We start from the raw sequence: 16,637 nt of genomic DNA, 5'->3' as shown, positions 1-16,637 counted from the left end.
CTCGAGTTCTAGCCTTGAAGGAGTGGAAAAAGTGATCAAAATTGGCTAAGTGTTCTATTTATATGAAGGAGTGTGGCTGAAATGGGTGTGTGGCCGCACACTCATGTGTGTGGCCGCACACTCCATGTGTTGGAGTGTTTGGCTCGGTTTTGATTGATATACATCGAGTTAACCCATTTCGAAGCTCCTACCTTGATTGTATTATGTTTAGAACACTCCAGTAGACCCTAAACAGTGCTACAAGATAGCAAAATGAGTCTAACTTTGATAGAATTGATCTATTGAACATGAAAATTTCGGGTTGTCACAAGTTATGGGAAGGACTGAAGTAGTCCTTCAGATGAAAGAGCTCATTCAATAGATTAGGAAGAGACTTCAAACAACTTAGAGTCGGTAGAAGAGTTATGATGACAAGTGTCAATCTGGAATTCCAGGTTGGGGACATGGTTTTGCTGAAGGTATCACCCTTGAAGAGTGTAATACCCTTTAGGTAGAGGGGCATGTTGGTGCCCTGATATATTGGGCCATTTCGAGTGCTATACAAGGTTGGAAAGGTAGCATACAAATTGGATTTTCATGAGGAGCTTATCCAGATCCACTACACTTTCCATGTGTCTCAACTTCCGAAGTGTGTGGTTGATGATTCAACGGTTTTTCCTTTAGATGATGTTCTAGTTGATGATCACTTGAATTACATTGAGAGGCTAGTGGCGATCTTGGTTCGGAAGATGAAGACTCTACACAACAATGTGGTGACTTTGGTCAAGGTTCAATGGCGACATTGGAAGTGTTCTGAATGAACATGGGAACCCGAGGGAGAGATGCGGGAGCATTACCCTGAGTTGTTCACAGTAGCGGATTTTGAGGACGAATTCTAGTTTAAGTTGATAGGTGTTGTGCAAAACATCAATCCTATGGTGTGCATGCAAACCCTAATAGCTTTTGGATCTAGTTTGTCTAATGAACATGCAATTGAATATCCAAAACTATAAACCCTAGATCTATCATAAAATAAACTGAATTAGGATTTAGAGAATTACCTTTGATTGTTATATAATAATAACAATCAATTCCTTGCTTTGATTGGCTTCAGAAAGCTTAGTGCCTCAAGTGCTACACCTCTAATGGAGTCACAAACACCACTAAGCAACTTGGATGAAGAGGGAAGAGAGGGGAGGCACCAAAAACGGCTGGAAACCCTAAAGGAAGTATTGTGCATGTTTTTGGGGCTTAAGGGTCCTTTATATACATGTAGACTATTAGGGTTTACAACTAGGAAACCCTAATCTGGCTGCTTAAGCCCTAAGCAGCCCATGGACTCCTTTAACATATCCCTTGGACGATTTCTAATGGGCTTCCCATAGAATTCATCCAACCTATATTTTATTAGGTGATCCATAGCCTAATTATAATTATCTTATAATTACAACTCCAGTCCCTTAAGTTTAATTAATCTCTTTAAGCCACGAAATTAATTCTTAATTAATTCTTGACTAATATTAATTAAACAATATGATTTCTCCTTTAATATATTATTCTCATAATATATTAATAAATCATAATTAAACCTTTCTCCTTAATTCATCCTACATATTGCTATGGTGAAGGCAACCCAAAAGGACCATGCTCATAATCGGGTCAAGTACATACCAAAATAGTTACGGACTTAGACACTAATCTAACATAAGTGGGGGAGAATTTTAACATCCTGATGTTGAGGTAATTCCAAATTTTAACCCTAAGTATGAAGAGTATTGCATTATAGCCCATTTTATGAGAAATGTTGCAAAAATGGCCCATAGTGTCATTATTGTAATTTTTGGGTGTGGGCACGTTCGTTGGACGTACAATTGTATGCTGGGCGTACATGGTGATATACCAAACCCTAATTTTTAGGGTTTGGACCCTATTTACTCATCCTTATGGCCTCCACACCTTTTATCTCATCAGCCTCCACCACCTCCATTTAACCTTAGCAAACCCTAGTTCCTTGTTTAGGCATTCTTGACATTTGGTGTGCATTTTAGTGGCATTGTAGGAGAAGGAAGGAAGTGGAGCCACCTTGGAAGCTTGAAGAAGCTTTGGATATGGAATCTTCATCTATCTAGCAACCTCCAAAAGGTATAAAGTTCTGAACTTGGCTTGCATTCCTTTAGATCTTTTTATTTATTGATTCAACAAGCATTTTGGTCCTAAGTCTTGACCTTTATGAGTATGGCATGCCCCAAACCATATAAGTTGTCCTTGCATACGTTCTGAGATGTTTAGAAGCATAAAAATATGATCTTGGCTCTTAGTTCTTCCCCATGCATGTGCTAGGATATCCTAATGGATTAAGAAGTTAGGATCTATTGGTATTAAGCACTTCTAGCGATGCAAAGTCATAAATTTGGAAACATTATGACTCATAATGTTATTTTGGGCTTAGATCTGGAATTAGACATGAAGACTTGATGTATTAAGCTCTTAATATGAAATGGAGGTACCAGGTGTGTATGCTGGGTGAACCAAATGGTACGCTGCACGTACGCGGTCAAGACCTCGACTTCTTGGTCAAGGGGAGTACTATTGGATTAAGTGTCTAAGACCATAACTATAATTTGTATGTACTTGATTTGATAGTAGCATGGTCCTTTTGGGTTGCCTTCACTTTAGCAACTTGACAGGATGACTTTTGGAGAGAGAGTTGAATTTATTATTTAGAATAATAAATTGATTTATTAATGTATTATGAAAATAACATATTAATTAGAAATCATGTTACTTAATTAGTATTTAATCAAAAGATGAATTTGGAATTAATTTTGGGATTAAAGGAACTGATTAAAGGAACAGGGGCTGTTTTGCAAATCATTGATAGTTGTGAAACTGAGCTATTGGACTCCTTATATGCGAGTGGACGAAAACTATAGGGAGGCCCTATAGGTTTCATCCAAGGACTCTAGGTGAGGAGTCCATGGGTTGCTTAAGCCTTAAGCAGAAAATTAAGGTTTCCTCCTGAAAACCCTAGCAGCCCACAACTATATAAAGAACACCACCACCTATGGTTTTCGCTGAAGGCTTACATTTGTAAACCCTAGTCGAATTTCTAAGATCATACCTCCTCTTTCCTCTCATCCTCTTGCTAGTGGTGTTTGTAAGCCATTAGAGGTGCAACATTTGAGGCACTAATCTTTCAAGAGTCAATGATCTTCAAGGTGTTCTTGTTATTACTACATAACAAGTGAGGTAAACTTCTAAACCCTAATTATATGCAAATTTTGATTTATATATGCTAGATCTAGAATTTTGCTTTGGTATTCCATTTGCATGTTCAAATTGTAAAAAAACTTAGATCCAAAACAATTAGGGTTGCATGAACACATAAGTTGTAGTTATGTTCATAACCCATCAAGTACACCCTGCGTTCAGCTGGGAACACCCACCGTACTCGGCTAGGTGACTCGACTGGTTTGTTGACTTTGACCTTTGACCTGGTTGACCTAAGGATATTTTGGGTATTTTGAGTGGATTTTGAGATTGGTCATTATTGGTGTATAGGAGACTAGTTGAGCTGACATTCGGAGTTGCGTTCTGTTCAATGATCATTTCAGACTGAGAGGTGAGTTTTGCCTCAATGTACCTGTGGGTTAAAGGCACCAATGCCGACCTATTAGTTATGCATCCTTGTTTAGATGATGTTTCTATGTTGTAGTGATCTGTTAGATCTGTGTCCTAGTATATAGGATGTAGTACGCGGTAGTGATCTCTAGATTTGCCTAATTGTCTGCTGACTAGATATATGTTTATCTGCTGCTGGATATATGTAATATGTTATGTATATGTCGACATAGTATGGTTGGGTTGAGGTAGTACTGCTGTGTGCGGTAGCCAACAAACCCGGGAGCAAGCCAAGCATAAGATGTGGGCCTGTATGCTATGGCCTCGAAATCAAGCCAAATATGTGCTGTGGGCCAGAACGGAAAACCAGACTCATACCGTGGGCTCAGGGGTAATATAGTCTATTAGGTATGGACCCAATATATGTTGTTATATGCTTGTGTGTCAGTACCTTAGGGGAACTCACTAAGATTTGACTTATAATTTCAGTTTATTGTTTCAAGTACTTTAGACGACCGTGGCAAGGCGAAGACATGATCATGCACATCTTCCTGCTTTTATGTTATTAGGTCTTGGGAAAACTCTAATTTCGGATAATACTTTTGAAACAATGGATTTGTAAACACTTTATGGATGAAATGAGTTATTTTTGAATATTTTGAATTTCTATGACTTTTTGGATGTTTCAAATACATATGTTAGTTTAGGTTTTTCAAAGTATGTTGTTACTATGAGAAAAGCCATAGATCTCTAGGTTACAGGTACCCATAAATAGTTTTATGTATATTCCGCTGTGCAAATCATGTTGATTAAAAATTTTGTAACCTAGAAAACCTATCACATATATATATACATTGATGTGGGTTGGTTGGAATATGATGTAAGTTATATACGTATGTGATCATTACACACTAAACATTCAATTATTTTACTTACTTTATTGTATACATGTGTTCATTGAAAACACATGGTGCTATGGATTTCCTTGTTGATAGAAAAAATGCCAAATGATGCTCGGTGAACATTTGTACCGACATCTTTTAGCACATATATGTAGGAGTGGCATGACATGGCTGATGGATCCATTTACACAGCTTGGTCTAAGTGTGATACTGTATGATTCTATTTCAATTTCATTCATGAGTAATAATCACTTATAAGAAAATGTTATCTAATGTTTACTTAATTCCAACCTTTTGTGTAGATATACATCCGTATTAATATATTGCACGTCAACTGGTTTTTGGGAGTTTCGATTTCCAAACATTCACATTGACTATATATGATACTTATTGGGATGTCAACTTTTTCAGAATCTACATCTTGGTTTTATAGCTATTGTAACGCCCGCAGATCCGGGCTAGTCGATTTAGAGACAATAAGTGTCGAAAACGACTTTTTGATAAAAGATTATTTATAATAAATAATCTTAACTAAGTTGTAGAATATGTCACAAGGGTTTCGTACATATAAAGAACGCCGAAATCCGAGTTATAACGAAGAAGTTATGGCTCCTCGAAGTTTCACGACAAAACCGGCACGACACTGCGTGAAGTAGATAATGAATTTATGATAGAGTGACTTTTAGCCTTAGCAATCTAAATGAAAGTTGTAGTGTTCATAAAACCAAGAGCATGCATAAAAAGAATGCCCAAATCTGACTTCGTATAAGGAAGTTATGATTTTTCTAAGTTTCGGATTAGCAGTACACAACTCGGAGTTCGAATGTTAGATGGACTCATTTTTGGCCAACACAACCTATTTGAGAATCGATGATCTCGTTAATAGTAGCGCAACGGTAAAAAGACACACGGAAACGGACATCGAATGAAGAAATTAAGAATTTTTAACGAACTTTTCATGTCCCGGCCTGTTAGAAATATAAATTTAAAAATAAATTAAAAATTAGCTGACGGAGTATAATTGAAAGTTGTAGAGAACGGTCTCGCCTACGCGTGAATATAAAGAACATTGAAAACGGAGCTCGTATGCGAAAGTTACGGATTTTAGAAGATAATTAGTTTTTGGGGGTAATCTGCGAGTGACATGTGGCACAATCTGGGCCACAACTTCTTCCCCACAGCTTTGTATGAGATCACGACATGTGGCACATTACGCCCAACGTAATTTTGAGTACGTTTAGCGTAACCCTTAAAAACCCATTACGTTCAGCATACTCGATGCTGGCAGCCAATAAATAGAGGCGTTTCCCTCATTTTTCTTCACACCTTTTCTCAGCTTTTCTCCCAAATACCCCCAAAGTCTCAAGGATTTTCTCTAGTATTTCTTAGGAGTTAGTAGCGAGTCTTGGAGCTCCACAAGGCCTAGAGAAGAAGAGCTTTCGGCTCGGAAGTTCTGCTCGTGCGGAGCCCGGTTCTTCGCTAAACACCCTTGTAAGTGAGTTATGCTTACCCTACTTTAAGTATAACTTATGTTTAAGTTCATTATCACTATTATGAACCTATAAACAAGATTTATCAGTGATTCCAAGACATTATATTGAGTGATCTACTTACGGGGATGATGTCTATGCTATGATTTAGTGAGGTGTTTAAGTGGGATTTCCAAATAGTATACTTCGTATACCAAATGGACCCTACCTACGATATGATCCTACCTGGTTGTTCCTTGATAGATCATGAAAGTAGACTTTGAGTTAATGATGAATCTAGACTAATAATTAGTCACAATAAAGATTAGAATAAAACTTAGCGATAATAATGCTAGGTTTCGTCGAAGGAAAATGGAATCGTTAAAAGCGAAGCACTACCCGAGTTTGGAATCATCACTTTAACAAGCGAGTGAATAGTTACTTTCATCTTACACATAGATATGAAGTATTTTATATAAATTATGTGCTATGTGTGCATATAACCTGTATACTTGCTATCTATGCTGGATGAATGATTTTATACATGCTTTAAATAATTTAAACTATATATGTATTTTATATCTACAGATATGTTGGGTAAAACATGGGTAGATGAATGATGAGAGTGAAAGATGGTATGAGTGAACATTGACAGCTATATACTTAGTGCCTAGTAAATGACATCGACAACTATGGGCTTAGTGCCTATTGGATAAACGCTGGTAGCTATGGACTTAGTACCCGTTAGATAAACGTTGGTAGCTATGGACTTAGTACCCATTAGATAAACACTGGTAGCTATGGATTTAGTACCCGATGAATGAACTTTAGCAACTATGGAATTAGTGCTTTACAAATGAGCATCGACAGCTATGGACTTAGTGTCTGTCATATAAACCTTGGAAGTAATGGACTTCGGAATGAACGAATGCAGGATAGATGATTCTTAGGGTAGACCCTTAAGAGTAAAGAAGATAATGGGGATGGGTAATTGGGTTGATTATTTGATGTTTAAACATAATAATTATATTATCGTGGGTTGAAAACTCTATGTACTCACCAGGTTTTCCTAACCTGACCACTCAATTTATTTGTATCACATGTGCCGATATGAAGCTACATTACACCGAGAGATTAAGGAGATGTAGTCACTAGTGTAAATGAATGTAAGGTCTGTTTATGCTTATGTTTCTGTATTGATGATGACATCCCAAAATTTTAAAATGAATAAAATACATTTCTTAGGAAATGCTTTGATAACATACTTATCATGTTTTTCTAGGAACAAATTCCGCAACACTTTTCTTTAAAAGGTTACTCTGATTTTAAAATAAAGGATAAACAAATCGGTCTTTTCTGGCCGTGAAAATAGGGATGTCATAGTTGTTATCAGAGCATTAGTTTAAGCAAACTAGGAATAAAGATTTATTTATAGACTTAAACTTAGAATGCTAAGTGATGATCGTGAGGAGTGTGTCTAATATATTTTTGGAAGTACACCTGAATAGACACGAGCACTAGCTCATTTAAGGAAGATGCCTAAATTGCTTGGATGTGCTAAATGATTTGCGATGCTTTATGATGCTATCGTTTGATCGGATCTATGGTCTGTTGCAGACCGGATTTGGAAACTTTTTGTGTTCAGATTTTTAAACGTTTAATTATGATATTAGAGCTGACATGTAATTTTTTGAAGTAATAAGAAGGAATACGCGTCTAAAACTTCCTCTATCTATATTCTCATCTCGACACACCAAACGACTGCTTTAGTGTGCAGAACATCATGGTGAAGACTCGTAGTGAATTGAGTAAATGGAGGAAATGAGAAGGCTTACGATACTGAATGGTAACTATCAGAAGATATTGTAAGAGTGATATTTGTTGGATTAGTGTCTAAGCCCGTAACTATATTTGGTAAGTACTTGACCCGGTTGTGCATGGTCCTTTTGGGTTGCCTTCACCATAGCAACTTGACAGGGTGATTTATGGAGAGAGAGAAGATATTATGGTTTATCAATATATTATAAGAATAATATATTAAAAGAGAAATCATATTATTTAATTAATATTAGTCATAGATTAATTAAGAATTAATTTGGTGACTAAAAGAGATTAATTGAAGAAAGAGGACTTAAACTGTCAAATGTGAGATGGTTGAATTTTGGGCTGGGAAACCTAATGGATCAAAGGGGTGAACGAAATTATGATGGGAGCCCATCATGTTTTCATCCATGGCCTTTATTCTAGAAGGTTCCATGGGATGCTTAGGGTTTAAGTTGTCCATTAGGGTTTTGACTAAAACCCTAGCTACTCATAATATAAATAGGACCCCTAGGCTACAAAAATTGGCTACCCTATTCCTAAGAGCCATAGAGTCGATTTCAAGAAGCCTCCAACCTCTCTCCAAGATCATTCTTTTGCTATTGGTGTTTGTAAGCCATTAGAGGAGTGATACTTGTGACTCTAAGCTTCAAAGACAAGGAGATTCAAGCAAGCAACAAGAGGTAATCATCCAGATCTGATTTGTTTCTTATAATTTTGAATTATTCTCATTAGATCTAGGGTTAGAAAGTCTTAGATGAATGCATGTACAATTAGAGAAACCTTGATCCAAGCATTAGGGCTTGCATGAGCACATAGGATGTTTGTTGTGGCTCAAACCCATCGGTATCTTACCCTTAGAATGCGTCTAATAAATAATACGTCTAGTACGGGAGAAGTACACTTTCGTTTAGCAAAAAGAAAGATTTTTGGTATAATCCATGAAGTTATCCCATCGTTTGACATTTCCATCACTAACCGAGTTGAAGCAGAATTGATGATTGAAGATACGCATGGAAGAAGTCCTAGTAGAGTCTAGGAAAAAAATTATATGATTATTTGGACACATTTGTATGTGTTAAAATTGTTTTTGTGATATTGACTTGGAGAACTACGATACAATACTTGGGACGAGTATGAGTAGGTGTGAATGGTAGTAGATGCATATACTACCGGAATCACAAGGCTCATACTTGGATCAGAGAAAGTCACAAGGTTACCAATAAGCTAATAATTGATTCCGTTTTGTTCGTGTATGTCGTTACCATTGTTTCGGTAATGACTAAGAAGATGATTGTTATTCTGACCCTAGTGGTCTTGTGAAATTGAGTATGACTAAGATAAGTATGTTACCTGGTTCAGAAAACCAAGTTTGATGTAGCACCTAACTTAAGCCAGACAGTTGAAGTGAAAGATAATCGAAACGATCAATAGAAGTATCACGATCGTTGTAAGAGCTTGTAGCTAGAAGTGATACATGTTAGAATATGATTATATCACATTAGAGCATGAAGGAAGTTGTATTCAAGTCTAGAATTTGACTCTAAAAGACAGAAAGTCTAAGCGTTGCATCATACGATGAGAGGCCCTTAGAACATGACCCATAAGTCTATTATGGTAATCGAAGGAAAGAAATTATCTTAATTTTGTTAAGAAGAATAAGGAGTCTCAAATAAGGAATGAGATTGTGACTTAAAGGTCACGATTGAAAGTCCAAAATGAGATAGAGAACGGGTGCAAGACCGAGCACCATATGTAATAAGAAATCCAAAAGTTAGATACTCATTCCAAGAAACATAGAGTTATGATTATTACCTAGGATGAAAAGATAATGTATGGAGTCATTATACAAGCCCTGTTTCGTTGATGATTTCGGGACGTAATCATCCTAAGGGGGAGATAATTGTAACGTCCGTAGATCTAGGCTAGTCGATTTAGAGACAATAAGTGTCGAAAAAGAATTTTTGATAGAAGATTATTTAGAATAAATAATCTTAGCTAAGTTGTAGAATATGTCACAAGGGTTTCATATATATAAAGAACGCCAAAATCCGAGTTATAACGAAGAAGTTATGGTCCGTCGAAGTTTCGCGACAAAATTGGCACGACACTGCGTGACATAAATAGTGAATTTATGATAGAGTGACTTTTAGCCTTAGAAATCTAAATGAAAGTCATCGTTTTCGTTAAACTTAGAGCATGCATAAAAAGAACGCCCAAATCTGACTTTGTATAAAGAAGTTATGATTTTTCTAAGTTTCAGCTTAGCAGTACACAACCCGGAGTTCGAATGTTAGATGGACTCATTTTTGGCAAACACAACCTAAACAAGAATCGAAGATCTCGTTAATAGTAGTGCAACGGTAAAAAGACACACGAAAAAGGACGTCGGATGAAGAAGTTAAAAATTTTTAACGGATTTTTCCTGTCTCGACCTGTTAGAAATATAACATTAAAAATAAATTTAAAATTAGCAGACAAAGTCTAAATGAAGGTTGTAGAGTACGGTCTCGCTATAAACTTAGTGCCTAATAAATAACATCGAAACTATGGACTTAGTGCCTATTGGATAAACGCTAGTAGCTATGGACTTAGTATCTGTCAGATAGACGTTGGTAGCTATGGACTTAATACCTATTAGATAAACACTAGTAGCTATGAATTTAGTACCCGATGAATGAACTTTAGTAGCTATGGAATTAGTGCTTTACGAACGAGCATTGATAGCTATGGACTTAGTGCCTGTCATAAAAACCCTGGAAGTAATGGACTTCGGAATGAACGAATGCAGGATAGATGATTCTTAGGGTAGACCCTTAAGAGTAAAGAAGATAATGGGGATGGGTAATTGGGTTGATTATTTGATGTTTAAACATAATAATTATATTATCGTGGATTGAAAACTCTATGTACTCACCAGGTTTTCCTAACCTGACCACTCAGTTTATTTGTATCACATGTGTCGATATGAAGCTACATTACACCGAGAGATTAAGGAGATGTAGTCACTAGTGTAAATGAATGTAAGGTCTGTTTATGCTTATGTTTCTGTATTGATGATGACATCCCAAAATTTTAAAATGAATAAAATACATTTCTTAGGAAATGCTTTGATAACATACTTATCATGTTTTTCTAGGAACAAATTCCGCAACACTTTTATTTAAAATGTTACTCTGATTTTAAAATAAAGCATAAACAAATTGGTATTTTCTGGCCGTGAAAATGGGGATGCCACAGCTATTCGATCCCGTATCCACAAACTCATAGTGAGTACCAATTATTGGGGGTACGAGACCCACTGATGTAATCTCGAGAGTTTCATACATATCATTTTGAAGGACAAAGATGTACAACAACAATCTAGTGATAAAATGGATTGTAGTGTGTTCTTATGTTTGTTCTTAAAGAGGTCGATCGCTTACCAATCTGTGAGGATAGAAGGTTCCAACTTGGGCCAAGTCATATCGAATGCGATTTGCGGAAATCATATGGGGTACAAAGAAAAAATAGGGATTCATTTGAATGTTATATTATTATTTACACATATTTAAGTTTATGTAATTACTACTTTTTTGCAATCTATTTAAAGGTTTTCATATAATTTCATTTTATATGTTTTTGAATTATAGTTTTTTAAAGCCATATAAATTTTAACGACTAATAACCATAGTTAAACACAAAAATAAATACACTACAAATGACCAATCATTAATTTACATTTAAAAAAAAACTATTCCGGAATTGGAATTTCAGACTTAACCAAATACATTGTTCCTGACATTGTGATCATTTTACAAAATCGAAAAAAAATGGTTATTTTTTGTCGAATAAAACATTTACAAAAACATTTATAGTAGTTAATTTTCCATTATATTATTTGATCTCTAAAATACAGAAAGTAAATTAAGGGGGTGTGGATAAAAATATACGAACCCACATTTTGCTTTCACGGAATGGCAAAAACCTTCGAAACCAAACAAAATAGAAACAACGTCGTTATGTACCATATTCCTTCGAAACCAAACAATCGTTTCACAAACACCCACCTTCTCCTCGTTCGTTCACGAGCTTGCTTTCTTCCTGCACCATCTCCCTCTCTCATGGAACGCTCACATTAAACAGGTAAAATTTCAACCATGATCATCGGATCCATCAATCATTTACATACAATTAGATGCATGTTCATCACAATTCCGTCCGTTTACATTTCTTTAATCTTCTTGATATCATTCCCTATTATCTATCGTAAACCGTTCTCTCTTTATGTTTTAATGTGTATCCCGATTGATCCTGGGAGTCATAATTAGAATTATGTTTTTATGTTGTTCGTCGTATAAGTTTGTATTGATCGAGTTGTATTTTGATATTGACCTGAAGAAGAAAAGGTTGTATTTCAATCGTGTAATCCCTATATTCTAAAAATGAAATGATGAATTTGTTTTCTGATTTAATGAACTCTGAAACTTGTTTAATTTCGTTGTATGTTCTTCTTTTTGAAATTTTCATTTAGCGAAGGGCCGTCTGTTTTGAGAAGTGAAAGTTGTGGTTAATGATTGTGGCTAGCAAGAAGACCAATGAGTTCTGGTATGATCATACACTCTTTTCAACTTTCATCACCTTATATATTTATATGTATGTATTCCATATACCATATATATCATATCTACAAATTGAAAAGATCACCAATGGGACCATTTGCTTGATTCTTAATTCCCTTTTGGAGGTTTTTTTACTGGTTCCTTGGTGACGAATGACTGGAAAAGTCTCTTGTAGGGTGTAACATATATACTGAAAAAGTTGTTAAAAGGCTAGTGCTTTAGAACCCAATTTTTTTGGCATGATAGATTGAGGAACACATCTTGATTTTGCAGGTAAGAAAAAATTAAAAGAACTACTACAGCAAAGTGATAATCGTACTTGTGCTGATTGTGGTGCGCCCGACCCTAAATGGGCGTAAGTTTCTACCAATCATTTATCCTTTTAATATTTTTTATAGCTTCATGGATAAACTAGGTGATTTGAAAGCTGAAGACAAAGTGTTTGAAAAGGGTTCTTAGTGGAGAGATTCCATATAATACGATTTTATATGCAACATAGTAGAATAAGAAAATGATCAAAATCCATATTCCATGCAAAGAACGCATAAAATCAAAGAAAAACACATAAAGCATGTACCTTTATAACTTATGTTTATAGGTTCTGATGTTTACAATTTCTAATAGCATCTTTAACCACATTCTAAATAATTTTTTTTGATGAATGCTAACATGAAATATTGTCTTACTTACTGATCGAGCAACTATATATAATGCAATGCCATAGACCATCCTATAGGAAATAATCATCTTGTGGATTATTCTACAAAAGGAAACATCTACCTGATTACTGATTTATGATGATCCTGTCATTTCTAAATAAATGCTGATTCTATAATTAAATGCTTATTACATAATATATATATTCCACAAAACAAGTTGGATTCACATTAACACCTAAAAAGCACATGTAAAAATGTAAAAGAAAATGAGATGAGAATGAATATTCAAGGCAAGGATTCTCCTGAACTTTATTGTTTTGTATTTAGTGTTTGGTGTAATTCTTTTTTCTTATAGGTAAATAATTTTCCATTTATGTACGTATTCCTTTACCACGGAATTTAAAATGTTTTGATTTTGAATCTCAGGTCACCCACCATTGGAGTGTTTATATGCTTGAAATGCTGTGGTTGTCACAGAACTCTAAGTGCAGGTGTTTCAAATGTAGGTGCTTTGTGATGCTCTTTCTCATTACTTCTCAATAATACTTTTTGATGCTTTCTCTTGTCTATGCAAAAGACATATATGCCCTTTTCATCCTCATCATCAAAACTAGCCCTAGAGTGTCCCGTGTAACAAATGTAGCCTTAAGGTTTTAATTATTCAACTAACTTCCGCCAATGGGCTCAACTATTGTGTTATTATATATATATATATATATATATATATATATATATATATATATATATATATATATATATATATATATCACATTTTCCTATATAAATGTAAAAGCCATAAGTTTTAATAAGCAAACCCTATTCCCCCAAAAGTTTGATGCTTCTCATATTCGAGCATTTCATTCTCATTGTCTGAATTTTATTAGGCACATTTGCTATTTTGGTAGTGTTTCGGGTTCGATTTGGCTGTTTTCTTAAATTCAGTGGTTTTCTGGTACTTCATTCTGTAATTCAACTAATGTTGAAACTCAAAGGGGCTTATAATTATCAACTTATAGTTGAAGGACTAGTTTGATATTACTTGAAATCCAGAGGGGGGGGGGGGGGTTTCTTGATCATATAATTCTACTACTGTTATTGTTATTGTTTAGGTCTTATCGGTGACATTAGATGAATGGACTGATGAAGAAGTTGAGGCTATGGTTGAAGTTGGAGGAAATAGTGCTGTAAATTCAATCTATGAGGCTCATATTCCTGAAGGAGTTTCTAAACCTGGCCCAGATGCTAGTCATGAGCAACGTACAAAGTTTATCAGGTATATTTCATAAACAAAAAGTCAAATAGATAATATTTCGAAATTTAATCAAAACGGAAACATGTGAAAAATCATCCGATAACATATTACTCAATTGTTTACAAAAAGAAGAAATCAATATATGAACCAAACAGCCTTAAGGTTTTTGTGGTTTCCATTTACCTCTTAGGTCCAAATATGAGCTTCAAGACTTCTTGAAACCGGGTTTGAAGATCTCATCAAATAGTGCTCCTAGAAGTCTGCCCGAAAATACGGCTGCTCAAGCTACAAGTTCGGCTCCAACTTCAATACCAAAACCTGTAAGTGCACAACACTCCCTTCATCTTTTTAACTAGTGGGTCACAGTGTACCTAATTTACATCATGGTTGTTGGATGAATAACCTTTTACATAAACAATGATCATTTTTTGTTTATCTAATTCCAAAAATGATCATAGGAATGCATGGAAGGAGCTATCGGACTCTTGAAGTTCACAATTCTTCAAGGTGCGAATCTTGCAATTCGTGATATGCTATCAAGTGATCCTTATGTTGTCCTTTCACTAGGAGAACAGGTCAGTCTCTTTGTTTCTACTTATTTTATTTTATTTTTTATTTTTTATATATAAATAGCTTCAACTAACCATGTCGGATCCAGGATTTCCATCCATGGTATGTATTACCATAACAATTAATTTTTTCATATAGAAATGTACTTTTTGATTTATCTTAAGTAAGTATATTGGTAAAAGTACTAAACGTATTCGGACAATACTAAATCATTTACATATTATATTGGTAAAACTCGACAAAAAACAGTAACACTAAGTCATTTGTAAAATGTATATACACAAATATGTAGGTATATCATATGTGATTGTTGCATTTTCTTGATAATACAGTTTGTAAATGGTTAACTATTGTTGTATTAAACCAAAATCTGGTTCTAAATTTAATTGTGATGTTGTTTTGTTCATGGTATCTTACTTTTTGGGCTGGAATTGGGTGTTCATGTTATTAGAGGGTCCAAACAACTATACAAAAAAGCAACTTGAATCCAATTTGGAATGAGGAGCTAATGATTTCCATCCCTCCAGATTATGGGCCCATTAAATTGGTAACGAAACGCTCTTATGATTTTCTATATTTCATTCTATTTTTTTAAGAATCCAATATAGTGGTCCCACATGATGACTGTGTTCTACTTTTTTTTTTTTATTTTATTTTAATGGGGATTTGTTTTTGAGTGAAGCAAGTTTTCGACTACGACACATTCTCTGCTGATGACATAATGGGGGAAGCAGAAATCGACATTATGCCAATGCTAACATCTGCCCAGGCATATGGAGATGCGTCACAGTTTGGGGACATGCAAATTGGGAAATGGTTGAAATCACATGACAATGCACTATTGGAAGATAGCATTGTAAATATAGTTGATGGAAAAATAAAACAAGAGGTATCACTTCAGCTACAGAATGTAGAGTCTGGGATAATATATCTTGAGATTGAGTGGATGTCACCTTCATAATAGGTGCCTTTTTGTGTGAGTGTATAGTTGTTCTTTTGTTATTTCATTCATATCTATATTTTTAATAAATGTTTTGGTTGTATGAGTACCCAAAAAGAATGACATGGTGCACTATTTTGGCATTTCTCTTTTATTCAAGTATGTATATTACAAATAACTCCTTATGTAGGACATACACTTAAGAGTTCGAGTCTCGGTAGCTGCAATATGGGCATTTTAATCTCAATATAGATTGGACTCTGTGTGGGTACCGACTAATTTACATTTCACATTATGCTATGCTTTACTGTGAGGTGGTGTGGTGTGGTCAGGGAAACCACGAGGTTGCTGAAAAAAATATTTTTTTCCAAGAAAATTATGCGAAAGCCTTGATTAATATAGGGATTGCTTGCTAAGTCATAGTTATATAATTCATTTATCACCTCTTTTAAAAAGGTTTCAACCATTCTAAGCTGTTAAGTCCGAATTTATCTTATATTTTGTTTTTCACTTTTTCTAAAAATAAAATAAAATAAATAACTAAGACAAATTGTCGACTAGCAATGGATTATACTTGTTTCACCAATATAGGGAAAGTATTTTATTTCTACCAGAATAGGAATTTCCTTCAAAACTAATAAATGTATTTATATATTTTCTTTTGGTAATAGCTATATGCAACCTGTACTAATAGGTATTAACATTTCACTTGCAGATGATAACACACATATATTTCTTTATCCATAATACCAACTCACTTATATCTTATATAAAGAACAAACAAATATGTAACATATAAAGTACATTGCTCATACGGCTCGTG

General features: G+C 34.9%; 1 protein-coding gene across 1 annotated transcript; it reads left to right on the top strand.

Annotated features, from left to right (window-relative positions):
- The first annotated feature begins 12,369 nt into the window (after positions 1-12,369).
- LOC111905832 (ADP-ribosylation factor GTPase-activating protein AGD12-like) lies at positions 12,370-16,009 on the top strand. The gene is made up of 8 exons (XM_023901555.3): positions 12,370-12,379; positions 12,667-12,748; positions 13,479-13,554; positions 14,162-14,325; positions 14,495-14,624; positions 14,763-14,879; positions 15,326-15,421; positions 15,557-16,009. Exons 1-8 carry the CDS (start codon positions 12,370-12,372, stop codon positions 15,833-15,835), a joined length of 954 nt encoding a protein of 317 aa, XP_023757323.1. The 3' UTR covers positions 15,836-16,009.
- The last annotated feature ends 628 nt before the right edge of the window (positions 16,010-16,637 follow it).

This window comes from Lactuca sativa, chromosome 7 (genome assembly GCF_002870075.4).
Source record: "Lactuca sativa cultivar Salinas chromosome 7, Lsat_Salinas_v11, whole genome shotgun sequence".
In the NCBI taxonomy this organism is placed as follows: domain Eukaryota; kingdom Viridiplantae; phylum Streptophyta; class Magnoliopsida; order Asterales; family Asteraceae; genus Lactuca; species Lactuca sativa.
This window is presented reverse-complemented; position numbering and strand designations above follow the sequence as displayed.

Excerpts from the sequence above, each read along its gene's own strand:
- LOC111905832 (XM_023901555.3), top strand. Across the intron at positions 12,749-13,478 it reads GCGCCCGACCCTAAATGGGC|GTCACCCACCATTGGAGTGT; the intron begins GTAAGTTTCTAC and ends TTTGAATCTCAG. Across the intron at positions 14,880-15,325 it reads TCCTTTCACTAGGAGAACAG|AGGGTCCAAACAACTATACA; the intron begins GTCAGTCTCTTT and ends TCATGTTATTAG.